This window comes from Odontesthes bonariensis, chromosome 2, assembly GCF_027942865.1.
Source record: "Odontesthes bonariensis isolate fOdoBon6 chromosome 2, fOdoBon6.hap1, whole genome shotgun sequence".
NCBI lineage: Eukaryota > Metazoa > Chordata > Actinopteri > Atheriniformes > Atherinopsidae > Odontesthes > Odontesthes bonariensis.
In genome coordinates this window covers 23,633,614-23,655,646 of record NC_134507.1, presented here as the reverse complement: position 1 = coordinate 23,655,646, position 22,033 = coordinate 23,633,614, and the positions used below count along the sequence as shown (strand labels likewise).

The 22,033-nt window shown below is 39.1% G+C and overlaps 1 protein-coding gene across 3 annotated transcripts in view; it reads right to left on the bottom strand.

Annotated features, from left to right (window-relative positions):
* slc8a1b (solute carrier family 8 member 1b) overlaps positions 1 to 22,033 on the bottom strand; it is a 143,170-nt gene that overhangs the window by 41,528 nt on the left and 79,609 nt on the right. The window contains exon 5 of one of the 3 annotated variants that reach the window (XM_075479974.1): positions 7,967 to 8,085. In XM_075479974.1, coding sequence (XP_075336089.1) covers positions 7,967 to 8,085 — 119 coding nt within the window. Of the gene's footprint in view, positions 1 to 7,522; positions 7,633 to 7,966; positions 8,086 to 22,033 lie in introns of all 3 variants that reach the window. The other 2 variants (XM_075479992.1, XM_075479983.1) reach the window with 2 other exon arrangements.

Below are 22,033 nucleotides of genomic sequence, written 5' to 3'. Positions count from 1 at the left end.
ACAAATCACAGTTTGTGGATACTAATGATCAAACTAAATATGAAGAAGTGCTGGTGAACACATACACTGGCATCATAAAACAGCATCGTATCATAATTTTTTACGTTGTTTTGACGCCATCTTATTCAATGCCAAGTTAGTAATGGTGTTCTGTACGACTGCATAATTAAACACACGTGCAGCAACTGATAAACATACCAACACAGTAACATTTCCCTGATTTCAGAAGGCATTAACATTTAAATTCATTTTCTGGAGGCTTTTTCGAACCGTAATTATAACTATTGCTCATTGAACCTATAGCCTTTAATTTTAAATTGAGGGGTTTATGTGATTGAGACTTGCATTTTGTCCCCATAATGTGACTGCGTACACAAGGTACAGAGAGAAGGAATAAGTAAGAGGAAGATGAGGAGAGGACAACAATGTTGCCATATTAGATTTGTCCGGAGACACGTGGCAGTGTATATCGTGTGTGCCCGTGCGTGTTTGGCACTGTGTGTATTAGGACATGGGGTCAACACCCTCTACAGGGTGCATGTGTTTGCAGCTGTTTTCCCCCTCTCATGCTTCACTTCCTCCCAGCCAGATGACCAACTGAGGTTCACAGGCTGCTGTGAACTCTCCTCTGCCTCCCTCTGTCCTAAGGCTCCCCCGGACCAAATGAAGGGCCTGCAATATTCATCCAGAAACTTCAAAAGCAATGTTCACCCCTAAGCTCAATCAGAAGGTGTCAGATTACCTAGCTTCACCTGCACAAACAAACCAGAGGTGGATACAAGTTCACGTCTGCTGAAATGCTGCCGAAAGAAGCTTGAGGGGAAATTGGGTCAGAAATAGAAGAGGATTAAATCATTTATGGAAAATCAAACAGCTTTTCATTTTGTTTGGAATAAATGAGCAACAGCAGCATAAACTGGAAGCGGACTGGGACTGAAAGGCTGGTGCAATGAATTAAAGCATATTACAATGCTTTTACTTCTATTATTGGTCAGGAGTGTCTAAATGGTTTTTCACATGTTGTATGTTCATATCAGTCTCCCTTTTCATTTTCTAACTCTGCATGATGTATAGCTCTTTGCGTCAGTTTAGAAAATGTGAGATGGAGTGCTTGTTCAGTCAGCGCATTAATCCTGTCAAGTTTACAGCAAAACAGGAGTAAAATAAAAGAAGAGAGCCAGGCTTTTATTTTTGGCTCTAAGGTTTATATTCTAATATATAAACTCTGGTTTGCTGAAAGATCAAACAAGACCTTACTGGTTTCCAATATGAAGAGCTGACTGAGCTGTTCTCTCAATCTTACACTGCTGTTGTGATAAGACAATCTGAAGGCAAAAATCACACACTAATCTACACTGTGGAGTAAACGTGGCTGTTTCGGTCCGTTTTCAGCTGCTGTCTCTAGGGAAGGATACTTAAAAGCTTATCTAAAAAAACTGTATGTTCGACTGTGCCAAAATGCAGTGGGTAAAATCTATTTTACTTTCAAGAGTCTCTTTAGTACTCTGAGTTAATTTACTAAAAGACCAGCCCATGTAATTACTAACTGGGATCTTGGGACAGAAGCCTGGAACTGAGTATATTTTCACAACATAATCTGTTTTTATTAAAAAACGCAAATTTATAGCACGGAATAAATGAATATATTAACTCAAGTTTATTAAACTCAAATATAACACCGAGGGCAAAGAGGTCACCACTGTTGGTAATTATGCAGAATTAAACCTGGAGTGTACAAATATCTGCCATCTGAAGTAATTCAAAATGATACTTGAATTTTAAATACTAGGCATTGAAAAAGCAGTAAATGTGGACAACATGATCTTAGCCACAGCTGATTCAATAATCTTCTCTTTGTAGACAGTTAGAAAGGTTGGTTTGTGACATGCATACTGGATCACATATACATTCTTTTCACGTGAAGTACTTGTAAGCACTATGGATCCATCTATACCTGACTTTTTAAACATTAAGGGGAAGATTTATTAAACCTGGTGCAAACCCTCCTTTGGCATTAAAAAAAGATGCCGTGTCAAGTTAGCACTGTACAGTTTATTTTGCATATTAAAAGGCTCCATACCTTTTATAGCTGAAATGTCAATGCACACATTCTGACCTACATTGTCTCTGAGCGTAGAGGAACATAGCCAAACACAGATTTACAAAGTGTGTGGTGGGCCTTCTCTGGTGGGCTCCTAACAGTTTCAGGCGAGGCTCTGTGAAGGGCGTTATAAAAATAATAGCTTATATATTTGAGACAAAAAAGTCAAATCCTCCTAAAACTAAGGTACGAGTGCTTCCACCACACCACAAAGTCAGAAACTAATAAGTGTACAGGAGGCAAGGCCTGACATGTGAGACTTTGAATACTATTGGTGTAATGTTACCAAATGGCCAGAAGGCAGGAATCACTGGCAAATTTATATTTATATTTTCTTGAAAAATGTGTAAAGCTATTTCAAGGATAAAATAAAGACGATGGTGATAGCCTTCTTTTGATTTTGTTTATTATTTTCATATCTTGGGCATTGATGACCCTTCCTAACGCCCGTGTTCGGTTTGATTTTGAATCATAAAGAAATCTAATGTCACATGCAGAAATATGACGTCATCTATGCCATTTCTGAATTGGAATTCAGCTAATTTGCTTAGTAAATCTGGCCCTAAGAGCATGAACAATTTTTATTTTGAATGATAAAACATAGCTTAACCACGAAGCTTAACCACTTGATCACTTACTATAGTTGCCTATAGATTACAAGCATTCTGAAATCTAATGTTTATATATATAAATCATTAAATACATCACAAGCTGTTTTGCATAAACTAAAAAAGTGCAATACTCTAATGCTCTCGTGTATTTCAACATAACATTTCCACTACTCTCTATGAAAAGTAGTTCATTAAGATCTCAAAATTGATCAATCCAAAATTCTTTCCTTCAATTAGAAATGGACATGTGACTTGCACACAAGCACGCAATGAAAAATGTGTACACATGCAGACAAATGTATACAAATGCACATGCACCCGGACACAAAGAAATGGGCCAAAGCCATAAAGATCCAAGTAGGGCTCATTTAGCACAGAGAACCCCCAGATTGGTTCATAAAACACTCGTGTGTGTCTGTCACTGTGTGTCCCGGAGGTGTGTTTGATCTCCTGACTGTGATAATGGGATATCCAGCCTTTGTCTTTGATAACTATAACCACTGCTGATGGCTGGTAAACACACACTGCCATTAACACACTGATAGCACTGCTGTGTGTAAGTGTGTGGGACAGAGACCGAGCTGATTTTAATGAGTGTACCCAGAAGAGCTGAAGTGTGTTTAATGGCATAAAACTCTTTTTAGACGGGAACCTGAAACACTGATGAGCTGATTTACCTTGAACTCAAAGTGCTTTTATAAAATTCTAATTCTTTCCTTGGAGTTCTGCCAATTGAGCTAAAATTTCTATAGAAAATATTTTTTTTGTGTAAAGTTAACAAATAATTACAAAATGATCTCGTTTTTAGTATAACTTTTATAATACATGGTATTAGAAAAGAAAGAAAATTCTATTAATGTGAAAACACGAATAATGAATTCAAGATTTTTACGTCTGCATGTGTTGACTGATGCAGACTTGTGAGCATGATGTGGGCAGGGAGTACATCATTTTGCCATTTGGATGGCTTAATTATTGTATTATTGTGAGAGTCACTGCCCATCACATCAAAGCCAGGCTCACAAGGAGCATTAACTACAGCTACACAGCAGCTTATTGGACTGTAGCAGTGCAACGATTATTTTTCTTGACGTGTTCCAAGTGTTGTGGAACTGCCTGCAGCCTGAGTTTGTTGCCATCTTTGTGGACAGCAACAATCAGGTGCAAAAACTTCAGTCAGAAATAAGGACAGGGTGTGTAAATAAAAATACACTGCCTGGCCAAAAAAGCTAAACCTTTAGCTTTGATAATGGCAATATTCCCCCGTGGCATAGTTTCCATCGGGGTTATGCAATGTCAGAATATTAATTTATGTCCATAATTGTATTTATTTAATCTAATCTTGGACTGATGATGGGGCAGTTTGACTGCACATTCCCAAAATTGTCAGTGGGTTAAGGTCTGGACTCTGTGGTGGAAAATCAATGTGTGAAAATGATGTCTCATGCTCCCTGAACCACTTAACAATTTTAGCCCAATGAATTCTGAGGTTGTCACACTGGTATATATTCATGCCATCAGGGAAGAAAAGATCTATAGATCTAAAACATCAGTCATTCAGTATATTCAGGCAGTCAGCAAACCTAATTTTTGGCATATAATGTTGCTGAACTTGGGCCCGACAAACTAAAGAACTTACTGATCATAGCATTTTCCCCACAGGTTTGTGAAGTTGGCACTAGGCATGATGGGTGCAGCACTTCATCCACCACTCTCTTTACCTTGATGTGTGCCCATTACAGGATAAAGCTGGACTCAGACCACATCATCTTTTTTCTCTGCTCCGGAGTCCAAGCTACTTAGCTAATTGAAGCCTTTTCCTAATTATCCTCACTGTATTGTTTTCAGGCTACATAGCTGTTTAGTTCAAATACCTTCAGTTCCCTTTCCCACTGTGTGAGTGGAAATGCTTTCACTTTTACTATTAAACACAGAGTTCTGCTGTAGTTTTTCTTGAATTTCATTTCACAAAAACATTTGTGATCTCCAGTGATGATCAGTCACTCAAATTTTCTTTTCAAAATGTGGCTACAGAAAGAGACCAACTCCTCTCTTGCTATGATATGTATGTTATATAATGTGTTCTTTTCCCCTTGTGGGATGAAACAAACTTACGATTTTAGTCTTTACTACAGAGAGTGGGGGCTGCATGGTGGTGTGGTGGTTAGCACCATCGCCTCAAACGTACTTCGGCTTCCTCCCATCGCCCCCCCCCCCCCAAAAAAAAACAAAACATGCATGTTAGCTTAATTGGTGACTATAAATTGTTCCTAGGAGCGAGTGTGAACGTGGATGGTTGTTTGTTTCCTTTGAGTCTATGTGGACTGGTGACCTGTCCAGGGTGTACCCTGCCACTCGCCCAATAACAGCTTGGATAGGCTCCAGCCCTGAGTTGGATTAAGCAGGTATAGAAAATGGATGGATGGATGAATGTATAGAGAGAAGGGAGGTAAGCTGTCCATAAATGTCATTGACATGACTGTCAAACCTGCAATGAACATCCTCGGAACATGTATGTTCATACCTCTATGTATTTTTGTTCCCAACAATCTATAATCCAGCTGTATTAGAGTAATTGAAGGGAAATGTAACAATTTTAAACATCAGCACAGAACAGAACAGACCTTAATGAATGAGGAACTCCTGCCTAGATGAGGAGGGAAATGGCAAAGAACAGAAAAGGGAAAGAAGAGGAAAGTAAAGGAAGGGACAGGTGTGACTCCCACTTGTACCTATGAAGCAGAGGAGAAAAATATAAGGAAAAAAAAAAGAAAAGAAATTGAGATATATAGAAGGGAGCAGCAGTATCTCTCCAGTGTGAGTTTGGAACGACTCCCAGATCAACAAGCCTGTTTGAACATGACTGAACATGAGAAAGCAGCTCTGTGTTTGTCACCTTAGACAGACATATGGTACAAGTGCAACTGCTGCTTTCATTTATTTCTTGTAGTTTTGTAGCCAAGAGTTTTTTTTCCCTTTCCATCTATAAAGTGTTAATATCTGGGCTATAATTTTAGAAAACAAGACAGTGCTTGTATCTGGGGTCTCTTCACTTCTTGTAACTTTGGTAAGCCAGTAAGAGAGTTGGAAAAATGATCATTTCAAAATGCCACACTACATAACTCTGCACAATTTACAATGCACATATTTATACTATATTTTATCTGAATTATTACACGGTTGTAACCCTGCATCAGTTTGTTACTTGACTTTCAAGGGGTCCTCTAAGAACTGCCCTGAAGGAGAGCTGTTGCTGAGAAATGGATTGGATTTAGTTGGTATGGCTGCCTTTTCTCCCTTTTCGTTCCTTGTGTCTTTTCACAGTTTACTAACGTTTGCTTAATACATTCTCTTTTTTTATGAGGAACTTTTGTGAAATTGCTTATTTATCCTTAAGCTGCCATCTTGACCAGGACTTTCAGTAAGAAAAAAAAAAATCTCCAATCTTAAAGGGGCATTCCTGGTAAAATAAAGAGCAAACCAAAACAAAATGAGGAGTCAGCTGGCAGAAATGAATCCCAGTTCGATCAGCTGTTTCAGCTGCTATTCTTTTGTGTCAAAAATTGAGGATTTGTTGCTATTGTTTGTCAAATGTAAGAATAAATTGAATATATTGAATTGGTGGTTGGATATAACATGTGCATTTTACAACATATTTATATGTAAAACAATCAGTAAATTGAACAAAAATGTGATAATTACTTGAATCCATCAACATAAACGAATATTTTCGACTCAGAACAAATAGTTATTTTAACATCTTTAGAACCCACCCCAACACTAGAATAACAGCCACTAAAAATTGGGAGAAGTAACAGAATATTCTCTCCAAAAAATGTTTTTTTAAATTGATTTTTTTCTGGGTGTGCTGTTTGGAGCGTTTCACCACCACCCACAATATATCATCATTTCCAGCTGGAAGCTGCTCCAACAGTTTTTTCCTGTATAGTAAGACTCAATAACTAAGTTTTCATTTAGTTTCTTTTTCCCCAATATGAACACACTGCAGTTATAATGGCAGTAAAGTACAAGATTAGGCCACTCGTTCTCTGTCCAGCCACATTGGTTACCGTTGTGAGGTTGGATTTAAACACAGAACAACTCATCTTGAAAAGGAAAATTTGGAGCAGTTAACTACATATCATGTATTCAAATAATGCTTCACTAATTCACGACTTGTGGAGATTCAGTGCATGAATAAATGCAGGATGCATCATGAAGTCCTTTTGCTGACCATTAATTATTAACTTACTGATTTAATTAGTTAACAGACAGAATCATCAGTTAAGAGAAGTTAATTTACAGTTACTTAATTCATGTTTTATCATTTGAAATAGATGCCAATGAATTTAATGTAAACTGAGTTTCTTTCTCAAAAGTGTAATCATGCAATTTTATTCATGTTCATGTGAATAGACAGTGTTCTGCTTTCAGACTAAGCTAAGCAAATATACTGGTCTGCAACCAAGTTCAATGACTGAATCCAAACCATCCAATTTGTTTTAGACCGATTCAAGTATGAAGTAATTTAATCAACATTCAAAATCTGATGATGTTTTAATTTGGCAACAAATTGATGAGAGCAACGACCCTTTGTGAAACATCCTGCATTAATTCAGGCATTACTTAATCACGAATCATGCATTAGTTAGGGATTATCTAAGTATATGATTTATATTCCTTTCATAAAATATTCCTTGATGTTGTCTTTTAATACATGAGTGCTAAAAAATACTGAGATTTTGTTCTGGGAATGGTCCGATTCACTGAAACTTTAAAGTACATTCTCGGTGCCGATTGGCTGTCACACCTGTCCGTTCCTTGCCGCTGCGTCTCCATTGGGGGGTTTCAAGCAGAATGTAGAAGGAGGATTGCTTATTGTACTCCTCCCGGTCTAAGATCCTAATGGTTATGCTCTTCCTGTATGGGACAACACACGTACACACACGCACACAAACACACAGAGGGAGGAGGTGAATGCATGCATGGCAAACAAACGGCATGGCAAGGTATATACACAACAAAAAAACAACACAAAGTGGAGCTGCGGATGTGGTGAGATGAGGGGACCCACAGCCTGCTGCATGTTCACTGTCAGGACACATCAGCAGGAGAGCAACAGGAGGAAAAAAGGAGGAATATTTAAAGTCAAATCTCCTCCTGTGTTCCTGCTTGTGTTGAGAACATGCAGCTTCTGCAGAGTGGCGGACGCTCTGGGATCAACGGTCAACATTCACAGGGTCGCGAGGCTCACCCTCTTCCTGACCTTTGGTATCATTGCTCTCCACCAGGCGAGGCTCCGCAATCTCTATGTAGAAGGTTTTGTTCTTCTCGTACTCCTCGTCGTCAATTACTTTCACCTTGATGATTTTACTGAAGGAGGGTGGGAAAAAGGAGAACAGGAAAAGGGAAAAAGAGAAGAAAGAACAGTGAGGACAGGGCAGGCTGGAAACTGGAAAACAAAGAGGAAGCAGAAAAAAAAAAAAAAAAAAAAAAAAGATGTATTTTTCCAAAAGCAAATGTCAGGAGACTGTTTGAGGTCGTTGTGCCTTTAAGACTGGTCAGTTTTGATATTTCCATCTCTGATGTCAGATTAATCTTTCATGTTATCAGAGCAGCTCACATCAAGGTGACAAGACTGCTCTCTACGTTTTTTCCACTGCCACCCTGCAGCCTCATCAAGGCCCAATTCAATCTTCTGCTTAAGTTGGAAATCAGGCCCATTTTTAAGAGAAATATTTGAATGCTAAAGACAAAATGAAGCGTGGCAGTGGCTGCATCATCCCTTAGTCATATGTAAGTGAGCAATCAAAATCACAAATGTGTTGGATAGTTAATCAAATTTGAATCTTGAGCAGATTCTCAATATGAATTCAGCATTTAAGAATGCATTCTAAGACTTTGAGAAAACTGATCAGCCACATTACACACTAAAATGACCAACATTAAGTGTATAACACATAGCACCTCGTTATATTGGGATGTTCTGCGAGGAAACCGACTCTTGCCATTCATGTGGATAATACTACAACATCTCCCACCAACCTAAACAAAGACAGTAAGGGATGTCTGGTCTGAAAATTGCCCACATTTGGCCTAAATATATGGCACAGGGTGAGTGTCACTGTCTAAACTCAGCTACAGATCTTTCAGACATGGCCCAAATCTGCATTTTTCTCTGAAACTGTAGTCATTTCTGATCCTGTCTGAACACTTGCCTGAACTGTAACTGAATGCTTAAAGTGACCCAGATGAGGTGGAATCATGCTACCTACATTGTTACTGACTGCACACAAACACCAACACCCCCCACCCCCCAAAAAAAATGGCCTCCCTCTGCAACCATCACTAAAACTTCTCAGGATTGGCTTGAGAAACACGGCAAAGAGCCTGGGATGTTTCTCAGGCCTCCAAACGCCCCAGATCCCAATGCAATTGAGCATCTGTGGGATTCCTCAGAACGACCCTGATCGACAGAAGCCTGCAATCCACGGACCCAAACATGCTACTAATACGTGCCAGAAGGCATTAAAGCCCACCCCCCACCCCACCCCCATCTGATCAGAGCCGTCTCAGCAGTCTGGGCAGGACCGAAATAAAAGGATAGAAGCAAAAGATGAAGGTGTGTTTTTTTTTTGCATCAATTTGTTTTTTGCACTGATGCCTGTGGGAAATTAGAACAATTAATAATCAATGTAGCCAATTCAAGATATCAGTTTTCAGTATGGAACAGTATGGGAGATTGTGTGCTAGTGGTTCTCTTCACATTTCTCGACTGAATTCAAAGTGAAACAAACAGATAGAAGTTCAACAGATGAGCATATAGGCAAGTCAAACAGAGCAATAAGAAGCAGTTCAGTTTCAGGTTCAGCGGAAGGACAGATGGAGCATGAAACTAAGAATTAATTTTTTTTTTCCAAAATAGATGTCAACCCCTGAAGTGAATGTTTGAACGTCTCAAAAAGATTGGCACCGATTTGTTCTGCAACCTACTTGGATTATACAAATCAATTATTCCACTTAGTCTCTTCCCTCACACAAAAAAATGTTAAATAACATCTTCATCTTTGACACATATATAGCCAAGTTGCCCTCCATCTAAACCTTTCAGTGTCTGTATATCATGACACGACTGCAATAAACCCAACTGTTACAGCATTCTGTCAATGCACAGAGACGAGACAATCATTTCTTTGTCTGAGCAAAGATTTTCAAATGATAAACCAATAAGCGTGGCAGCAAGTATTGACCAACCAAATGCCTCAGAGTATAGAGAGCAGTGTGAGTGAGTGTTTATTGTGGCGCTTGGCCTCGGTCATATTTGGCACGCCAGTCACGGGGCTATGACACGGGGCGCGGTGCATGCAGTGTGCGTTTGTGTGTGTGAATGAGCGCCTGTGGACATGTGTGTTTATCTTGCGTTTCCATTCTGGAACAAACCCCTTATTCTGATCCAAATCCACTACAGGCAATAACAAAGACAGCTGAGAGAATTCTCATAATCTGGCCTACAGGGCAGCAAATGGGAACACTCACACATAAACACACCTTATATAAGTGTTATCTCTGATCGTAAGCCTGCAACCTGTGTTTAATCGTCCTCCAGCATCTTGTCAGCTCAATTACATTTGAGTCCATGCAGTCAAAGTGGCTGTTTATACACAATCAACTTATTCTTGCAGAAATGCACAAACATCTGTCTCTTGCAAAGAGTCTGAATTGCAGAACAATATAAATAAATAAATAAAAATCGTACCCATAGTGAAGTACTATCAGCTCAGTGAGCTGTTTATGCGATTAAAGTGTGTTCAAAAATAGCCGTTAAATCAAATTAGTTCTTCTGACTGATCTTCCAATTATGCACCGTAACATCACAGGTTAATATCTCAGCTGCATCATACAAAGACTGTAAAGTTTAACCCTTAAAAATATGACATGCGACCATTAACATACACATGCAAATGGGAGAATTTAGCTCATTACACTGGAGGTATTAGTCCACTTAACCGTGTTCCAAAGCAGCAGATGGAGAGCAGATTTCACCTTCAGCTGTAGAGAAGTTCACATCTACCAGGCTGACACTTACACAGCAGCCAAAGAGGTGATGGAGTTAAACCCTCCTCTCCCTCAAGGTGGAGCGCTCGAGTGTGTTTCTTAACCTCCCAGCCGATGGGATAGAGATGTTTTGGTTAGGTTTACATTCTCTCTGAGCATATAACCTCTGCTGCATCTACTTGAATGAATAAAAAGCAGTGGGAAGACGTGCATTTATATGATTTTAATACTTCATATTTGTGTCTAGTACCAATTCCATGGTGACAGTTAAAATTTCTGAAAGTGGGTCTTCCAAATCGCTTTCAGACAATTCATTGCAGACTCTCTACATCCTTGTTAAAAAGGTTCATGACGTCTGTATTTTCAAATTACAGACAGGGCAGGTAAGCACAAAGCTCTGAAATGAAGACAAATCCCAGAAGAACCCAAAACAACAGTAGCCCCATGTGAATACAGCTTTTGGCCACTTTTCTCCCAAAAAAACCCACAAGACCATTTTAATCAAATCAACTGCAGTAAACATGAGAATGGAGAATAAAACGTTATATCCAAGTTGCCATATATGTCTAAAATGGCAATTACATATTTTTGCAGAGACTCACAGATGAACAACTTGCTGGGAAACGCACGAACTTCGACAGTGATTCCTGCATGATTGCACCGTCAAAGCAGAATATCCAGACAGTGCATCAGCGCAGACATAATTCATCTATAATGGACTGGATTTATCATCTCGATCCGCGCCCTGATCTAGGTCCGCTCACACACACACACACACACACACACACACACACACACACACACACACACACACACACACACACACACACACACACACACACACACATCCTGCTGCATGACAAACAGCTGGCTGTACAGCACGCTGTCCCATTGCCATGGCGACACTTTGTTTGGGTAACCAACAGGGGTGGAGAAGATTGTTTCCAGAACAGTGGTGTATGTGTGTGTGGGGGTTTGTACTGATGAGTGTGTTTGAGAAAGAGGACACATGCTGCACGCTCACTTTACCAATTTGAATCCATCTGTGTGGGTGGATGTGTGTGTGTGTGTTTGTGAAATAATGTGCATGACAGATTGATATTGCACTGTTTACACTGTACATTGGAGGTGCTTTGCTGTGCATGTGTATTTGATGATGTAACAATCTACAAATTATGTTCAAAGTAAGAGTAGTGGGAGCAAAATACTTTTCCGTGTTGGTGAGCTTGTCACGTGACAACTGAGTATAAATGAATAGCCTGTGCTGAAAAAATATGCGATAGTGGCACACCGAATGTGAAATATACAAGCTTTTAACATTTGTTTGGCACAATGTGTATCATTGGGAGGACCCTCTGTGACTGAGCATTCCTTCGATTCTCTAAGGGCTTCAAAGTCAAAACCACAAGGATAAAAATATGGTGCCACACTCAGACAGAGGGGGTAATCACACTTACGTGACAAATTTTTCACACAAGCGTGCTTTCACATCCACACATGAGCACACTAAAGGAATTCAGGCTGCAGGAATTCAAATATGCACACGCAACACACACACTTTACTCCAGGGACCACGATGTGTGTACATCTGTCCTTCCACAGATATGTTCTCCCTCTGACTTTGCTAAAAAGCATAAAAACAAGTGAGCGTCTGAGCAGCTTTGACAAATCGCCATTGCAGTGCTTCTCCATCCCCATGCATCCAGCTTGTTCCCTACGTTTTATCTTTGGTTCCACTCATTGATCTTTCACATACAAGATTTCAGTCAGGATTTATAAAACAAATCACTGACATTCTTAAATAGAGAAGGACTGGCCAGATAAAAGGGAGATAGTGAAATAAACAGCCTACAGATTACCCAACTCAAACTACAACATACACACTTTTGTGACCAGAGTGTAGCAAAATAGAATTTTCCTCTATTAGTTTCTCTCCTTCTTTGGTCGATTCACGTATGACAACTTGATGCACTTTAAATAAAAAAATTAAAATAAAAAAGGACATTTTTAAAACTGCTGTTTTCTTCACTAAAATGTTATTCAATCTGCTCCCGAGTTGTTTTCTGTAACATACTCCAGCCTAGAGTATGATGAAGTGAAAGTTTGAGCACACACACTAGAAATAATAGTGAATAAAAACAGGAATCTCTACACATCTTCCAGCAGCATGCAGCGGAGTCAGGTCCCTCACAGATAAAGGACAGCAAACTTTGACACTATTGTGTCTTACGAGAGTAACGGTAGCGTTGAAACTTTGGTCTGTTTGCACCATTAAAAGCTGCAAAAAGAACCAATTTGTAGTCATCCATAGAGCCCTCCTGATGCACGGCACATATCTGACACTCACAAAACAGGTTGCTGAGGAGAGTGGAATGACCCGCACCACTGCTGGTCGAGCGCTAAAACTTCCTGTGTGAGTGTGTAATTGTTTGTGTGTTGCCAAGGAAAATTGTCATAGCGACGTTTTTGGATCGGAAAATTTGGGATTGGGAATCACCACTTTATTTCAAGTTTCAAGTGGAAAATGCTGCTGCTGTTCTGGTTGGAGTGTCTGTTTATATATGTGAGGACGGCTTGAGGAAGAGGAGTTGTGGATACACTGCACTGACACAGCAAACCTGCATGTTCGTCTCTTTCAGTGTGTATAGCTGCGATTATAAACACGTCAAGGGTCTTAAAAATTATGAGTGTGATCTCTTTTTGTGTGTGTAAACCGTCCAAACCTTTTGGAAACTGGGTCGTGCGATTGTGTTTTTGTAAAGCACTGACCTTTCAGGCTAAACTTGTTTGTGTGGAAAATATTTCTGGTGGGTGGATTTCAGTCACAGATTAAAAAGACGCGTGTGTGTGTGTGTGTGTGTGTGTGTTCATCTGTATGTATTCTCTGTGTGGGTGGGCACGAAAAGAGTAAGCACGGGTTCCTGGTTGTGTGTAAAGTTGTGTTAATTCAGCTTATACACAGAGGGCCTCAAACATACAGCTAGTTCTGTCATAAATGTGATTGTGACAGCAGAGTGTGATTTAATTAGCAAGAATGTACGTGCGGCACAGCTTTACAAATTAGAGCAATGAGCGGGTGCGTGTGTGCACCATTATGCAATGTTTTATACGACAAAGCTGATAATGATTCTGCCCACTGTGGGAAACCACAACAATAGGCCGGCACCACTCAGGCAGGCCTCCACTAATAAGATACAGTCGGCTCACTAATACACATAATCTTGATTTATAGAGAATAATGGAAACACAAAACACAGACACACACCTTTGACAGGATTGCAGTTTTTTTCTGTAAGTGTCCCTTTGGTGATGAATGTCTGATGTTTTATGAGGAAAATGTTTCTTTTCTAAGTCAGTGTAGTAGCTGTTTCCTATGGAAAACCTACGGCACACGGACAGTGGAATCTGTTCATTCAGTGTCATGTGTCACAACTTCCATTTAAACATATATTATTCAATTATTGGTACATTGCTTTTTTTGGAATTTGTAGGCCAAGTGCTTCAGGAAAAGCTATTAAACCAAGTGGGTTTTAAATATATTAACTTTAACTGGTGCAATCTGAATACTTCTTGGATCTAAGTCTTTGGAAGAAAATGTAAGAATGATCAAATGATCCTGAGCTAATAAAGAACAAAAACACACTCATCTCAGATTGAAATGACATCTGTCAGGAGCTCCTGGAATCACATCTGAATCAGAATAAGTATTTACCATCAAATTTCAATGTGCAAGTCGGTGATCTGCAACTGAAGCCTGATGGGTGAGGACATTCAAAACCAACAAAGTTCATATTTGGAGGTTGAAATACCAGTGGACAAATAAACCTGGACTTTCACCCAGGAGGCCAGAGTTCCAACAAGCCTTTCATTTTACACAATTTGTTTTGGTTACTGTTTGGTTAGATTCAGAAAAACATCTTAGTTTGGGCTATGATACAACCATTGGAAAACAAACAGATGGTTCTCTTTCTTTCTGAAAGAAGCCTCTTCTTTATTTACCCAAAGTAACCATAGTTGCAAATCCAGAAATAGTGGTGGCACCAAAACAGCATATCTGACAATAGACCTGTGTCTTCAATTTCAGATGTTTCAGACATCAGGCTATCATGTGTGCTGGAAAAAATATCCTAAATTGGTACTGAGTTTTGACTAGGAATAGGTTTCAATAATCTAAAATGCTGAACAACATGTGATAATTAAAGAACCACACATTTTTTCCCCCACATTTAAAAACTAAATTTGTGTATTTTAAACGCCTCTATGATTAGAATTTAGCATTTAAATGTGTTTACTGTATTGTTAAGTCAATGATTTGTATAAATGTTATATTTTCAGAATCTCTTTCACCACCATCTCTCAGATCTGAGATGCCAAAGCATTTGCACATGACTGCACCACTAATATGACACTGGAAAACAGCGGAAATAGACTAATAAAATGCTAACTGATGACAACAATTTCAAGCCTTTGCAGGTTTAATTTCCTACAACAGAATGAAATTATAGCTACCTGAAAGGAAATGAAAGAAAAACAAACCCTAAATAAGCCGAGTGCCTCTGAATACATCCATTATAAAGAAAAGAAAAGAAACCCACATTAACCCTCATAATCTTTTTTCTGCTTCCTTTGAAAAACTTTTACAGCTTTCTCATATGGGCCAAAAGTTTGGCAAGAAACCCCAGTGACTTGTTTTCCCTGTTCAGAGCCATATTATCAGTCTGATACAGAACAGGGCAGTTAAAATAACTTTTATAGTCATGGTCATTTTTTATTGGACAGCTCTATACAAAACAGTTGACAAAGCCATAAACAGCAGCCCCTCTCCAGTTTGGTCCAACTAGTGAGAGTGTGTTGGAGTGCCTCACAGTTTGCGTGTGTGCTTACATCAAATCCTCCTCTGTCACTGAAACTACTTTCTATCATCACAGGGAGTTTCCCCATCTTCTCATTGAATCTCTCCACATTATGTCTGGTTATCTCGCCCCCCCTTCATTCCTATCTGCAGTATACTGCATCTTGTTAACCAAATAAGGAGCTTGGAAAATCCTTGGGACGCCCCAACACACACACACAGCTTTACACAGGAAATGTCTCCGAGGAGCTTGTAAATCTGACTGAAAAAACATAAATGAGTGTGTGCGAGTGTGTGTACTTATGTTGTGATGACATAAATCTGTTTGCAAAGTTACATTGTGGGGACTTGCCTCCCTTCTTGGAGTCAAAAAGCAAGTACCCATAACATAAATCATTGCGTTAAAATCTGGTTTGCTGTAAAAGTTTTCGTCTGAGGTGATGGAAAAGTGTGTGTGTGTGTGTAAGTTTCACTGCCTTCAGGCTATTTCCTCTCTTTCAGTTAAGTATTTTTGTTTAGTTATTCCAGTCAGGATTAATAAAGAGTGCTGAGCTAAGCATCTTGCAAGTACTGAAAGCTCACATCCAAACTCATGCACACTACTGTGCACACACACACACGCACACACACACACACACACACACACACACACACAAACTACAGCTTATAATTGCAAATAGAGGAAGCAAGTAGTAAGAGCTTATTAAAGGCCAAGGAGTGACAGATGGCGAGGCCACGGAACAAAAAGGTGTGTAAATATAGCACATGTATCAAGTTCTATATTTACATGAACACCAACATAAAGAGATGGGGACAGTCTGTGTGTGTGTGTGTGTGTGTGTGTGTGTGTGCGTGCGCAGCACAACAAGCAAGAGAGGATATGAATGCTAATCAGCCAATGCTGCCAAACCAGCTGCAGTGTTCCATGATTTCCAGGCCAGTTATGAGATCTAAGCTGCATGATGGGAGCAGCGTGCATTGAGAGTGACGCAGTGTCAAGTGGACTAAGTAGCCTCTGGAGCCGTGAGCCACAACTGCGGCACAGAAATTGTTGTTTCTAAAAACTGCGCCTCGACGCAGACAACCTAGAATTCAACAAAATATAGTTCAGCATTTTGGCAGTCACAGATAGACGACAATGTAAAGATCCTTTTCATTCTACTGCCAGAATGTTTTAAAATAAATGTTGTACGTTTTGTTTTCATGCAATTGACTAAAAAGTGACAGCGCTCTTTACTACAGTGTGTCTTAGTATGTTTGCTGGTTCACAGCTTGCATCATTTCGACAACCGTTTGTTTACATGCTCCATCCTTTCTTTATGCAGTCTTGGTATGAGCTGGAGGACACATAACACAAAGCTTCTGCTGCTGTAGTGCAACCTGATTTGCTTCTTTGTTCAACTTCCACAAGTTTTTGTGTTGATCAAGTTTGGCTACAATGTCCAGGTTCATTTTAGATTTTACAAAACCGCGCCAATGTTGCGTTGATCAAACCTCATTGACTACATTCCCAATGCGTCTTACACTGTTTCATGATCCATATCCAAGAGTTTCCTTAATATGTATGCCTCCATCTTTTGTTTGCCTACTTAGCTATTGTGTTATGCATGCTGAAGTAGATGGCAATCAGATATCAGAAGTAAATACATACATTGTCTTCGTCGTGGAGGATTTTGAAACCAACTTTGTGGCATAACAAGAATGAAAAGATTCTGAATATTTGAGTGAAGGTTTTATACTTTGGCATGTGAGATGTGAACACCTTCACCCCAGACTGGACTGAAATAACAGCCCCCCAGTGACACCAGTGTCAAAATATTTGACAGACTGTGTCTGGTTACAATCTTTTGATAAAACCATTTTCTTAATGGTTGTCCTCAGTGAAACAGACACCATTTGCATTTTCTTTGGTTTCATCTCTCTTTATGGCTCTCTTATCCGACTCTATGCTTTAATCTAGTCCATAACACGATAAACTTTTTGTCTTTTATAATTGTTTAATGTATATTTGAAGAACTCAGGGTAGCATGCGTGTTTATGCCTTTCATTTATTATTCATTTTGAATTGCTTTCAGTTCCTCAGCCAGCCAGTCTCACTTTTTGATACAAGGTACAGGTTTGAAAAATGAAAAACTGCGAAGCACAATCTAGGTTTAGATGCACAATTTGACATACATCACACCTTTGCTTCTACTGTATTTGAAAGCCACCAGCAGCACTGCATTTTCTACCTCTATTTCCACAGCTGCCTTCAAAATGTGTATCTCATTCACTTGAATCCAAAATGGACCTCCCACCATGATTATTTTCCTTCTCATCTTAAACCCTATCCCTCTTCCTACGTCGACCGCCTCCATCACAGTTATCTTTAGCATTTTGCCTCTCAAAACAGCCTTTTCCTCCTCTTTGAATAATAAGATAGTATAAAGAGTACGAAGCAGACCCACACAGCGGATATAGACAATACACACTGACGTACAACGACACAAAGCTAAAAATGGAACATTCTTTTGGTTTTAAGCACAGTAAGCGTGTTATTTTTGTGAAGCATCTTTTAAAAGTGAAGAATGCTGCGCAAAAATTTGGATTCTACCATGAGATTGAAGGTTTCATCGAGTTATCAGACCTTCATTTGCTTTAAGCAGCTGCTAAGCAGCATAACTCCTCAAAAAAAAATTTTCATCAGAACTTTGCACATTATCGTCCAAACAAACATGATGTCCTTCAGAAAAGAATCCTGTGGACTAGTGAGGTTAAACAAGAACTCTTTGGCTGCAGTGAAAGAAGCACAGCGGTCCTTTAACAGACATGCTGTGAGCTTGAGTTTCAGCCAGTGGCAAGAGGGACATCTCACAATGCATATGAAAAAGGCTCAAGATAAAAGGTTGGTTTTGACTAAAAAGTTAATGATTCAAAACATGATTCTAAATCCAAAGTGATTACCTAAAGAAACAAGCTGAAAGTTGTGCATTGTCACTCACACTAAATATATTACGCACGTGTATTGTAAATATGTAAAAAAAAATAAAATAAAAAAAAAAAAGAGAAAAGGTTGCAATATATAGATGCTATACTTTATCATTTGAGCTGTTTCATGGTCATCAAACCTGGTTAAGGTTGTCAGTGGTGAAAAAGTAGACCTAAAGCCAACTGTAAAGAATAGGGAGAAGAGACAGCTCTCTCCACTCACTTTCTTATTGCTTTCAAGATTTACTCCATTGAACATTCAAAAACCAAGACACCATTTCACTCCTCAATCTTCATTTGACCCGTTTTACTCTCATTTCACCTCTGTTTGATGTATGCTCCTGTGGTGTGTTTGCCAGTCTTCCCATTTTCTCTCCTCTCTTTTCCTTTGATTACATGCTCAATCAAACACTGTGCAAGTCAGCAAGAAGGTGAATGTGTGTGCAAAAGAGTTTATGGAAGGAAATGCAGGTTAATATAGCGCAGACCATGAAAGCAGGTAACTGATAACCAGGATTAGAAAATAACAGAATACTTTGAGATTGATCAGGACACACACAAAACTGCATTTAGTGAGCTGAAGAGAGCAGTTTAAATTCATATAGTCGTTTAATACTCAGGCATTAAAGAGGTGAATTTGAAGTTCCTTCTTTTTTCTTTTCAATTATTGCTATACTTATGAAGCTCTTGTTGCTGGGCAATTCAATTAAATCTCTGGGACGCAAGTGTTACAATCATGGGGACTAGATTTATTTCATTTTATGATTACCTTTTTTTTATTGCAAAATAGATTAGAGTCATTGAAAAAGATACAATGGAAAATATAAGGCAGGGGCATGCAGTGGAGTTGGCCCCTTGGCCCCCTTTTATTGCGATAGAGCACAATAACCTTGAACAGCAAATCAAGTGTAAATCTGCAAATCAGCACTCGGTGAAAGTAAAGAAAAAGTATTTTGGTATGATTTTATTTTCAGTCTTACTTGTTAAATAAATCAGCAATATGGAAAAACAAATATTTAGACAACTACGGCACTTTTGGACATTTCCCCTTTGAGGAAACAGCTTCCTAAAAACACTACTGTGAACACGTGCGGTATTGAGCTCTAATTTGTTACCAGGAAACAGCAGTTTGAACCGTTTGCCAGAGCCGAGTCTGACCACACAAAAGGGAGCATGGGAAAGCAAATGGCAGGGCTATTCAACCAACTGGAAACCACACAATAAACCTCACTGTCTTTCTGTCAACCACTTGGTCTTTGCCATTTCGCTTTACAAACTTCCAGTGGGTGGAAAAAAAGACACCTTTCTGTCGTCTTTCCTTTGCTGACATTTCCTGTCACTATAGAAATTCTGTGGTCACTCTTCACTCTGTCTAATACACCTCTGCTTCTTCCTCCTTGTACTCCTCCTCTTCCTGTTGTTGTCACATTAGGTTTAACAGTGGCACACTAGTCCAGTTGGCAGTGCCGGCCTCTCTCGCTGCCACTTCAACACAGACTGCAACTCTCTTCAATTTCCCCTCCAATTTTTAAATGGATTTAACTGGCATGAAGTGAAGAGGCCCATTCACCTCTGCCCCCCACCAGCTCTGTGTTTCTGTTTTTGAGTTCACTTCAGAGGGCTTTAGTGGCCGGATTCATTGACAATAACTCACTTTCTCTTCCCTCCCCCTCTTACACATTTTTTTGTGTCTCTCTCTTCATCAATGAAATGGCTTTTTTGGCCCAGCTCAACAAAAAGCTAACAATAAATTTTTAACTGACCAGCCAAACTGTATAAACCGTTAAAAAGGCAAGAATTAAATATGCATGTCATTTATTTATTTCCTCGTTTCTCTTCAGTAACCTTTGCCCCCTTTCTCTGAAGCCTTTTCTTTCCTTTCCTCCCATCTCATCCCTTGTTTCCCTTTGCTTTTCATCATTAACACAAATGTGAATCCATCTGGGCTTAGAGCCCACAATTTAATTAGAAACCATAAGTTCAGTTACTTATAGCCAGTTTACTGTTCTCCTTTGCACTGTGGTGGGAACAAGAAGATGGGCTGGATTGTTGCTATAGTTACACATGGCCAGCGTAACACCGTTTCCAAGGCAGTGTAATTGCTCTGCTGCCAGTTTTTCCTAAATGGCTTAGCCTACGGATGCCTCGGGGCAGGACAGGATATTTAAAAAGAGGGAAGTGGAAGATACACAGAGAGGAAAATGATAACAGAATGCAAGAGCGCAACAACTCCCCCACCCCATTTCTGCTTCTTGATTAGATCAAGAATAATTTGGACAGCGTCTGACCATGGTTCCTGCCCAGGTGGACTTGTATATACGAGATATGATCCAACAACCAGCTGAGAGAGTTTTATCATAAGTTGGAGCATCAAATATAGGAAACAATATGTTGCAAATGTTATGGTGTCCATCATTTTTAAGTATGAAAAAAATACTTAAAAATCATATGCTATGCTCTTAAAACATATACACACACATATATATATACATATATATATATATACACACACACATATATATACACACACATATATATACATACATATATATACATATATATGTATATATACATATATATATATATACATATATATATACACACATATATATATATACACATATATACACATATATATAGATATACATATACACGCATATATATATATATATATATATACATACATACATACATACATTCATACATATATATATATATATGAATAAAATCCATTGTATAGTGCATAAATCCAGACATAACTCCAAAATACTGTACAGTAAAATAACTTTCTGCTGTGCCCATATATGACTAGTACATTCACACAAGTGAACTGTTGACCTCTCCTTATAAGGTTGTGTATACATGGACAAATGTACACAACTCTCAAACTGACAACCCGATGTTCCGGGCATAGTCATACTTGGATTTTTCTTACATCCTCCCCTACTTGTCATCTTTTTAGCCAAACATGGCTGAGACACGCCGAGTGTAGAAATCAACAAATAACATTCCTCAATGGAAAACAGGTCGAGTCCCTATTCATACAGGCAAATCTTGCACAGTATTTTTGGGATGGACACTACTTTTGAGAACCATTTAAACCAAAATATTATGGACAAATTCATGCTACCCTTGGAAAGAAAACCATCATTTTAGTGCATCAGAGAAAAGACATGTCCAACTAAAACTAACAATGTGAATATGAAATGCTTTCCAAATTCATCTTTTGGGTTTGAAGTGCATCTGTCCTTCTGATCATCCATCAGTCTGTCTCTCTTGTTGCAGTGACACCAGTCTAATCTTAGTCTGGGCATCAGATAGTTCTGCGGTCAGGAATTTCTTCCTAGAATGACACATGTTGTTGAAGGTATTCTCTTTGATGCTGTCAGACGAGGTGAAACGTATCTCTTCTGCTGAGGCGGCATAGTTGACCGGCCACTGTTGAGT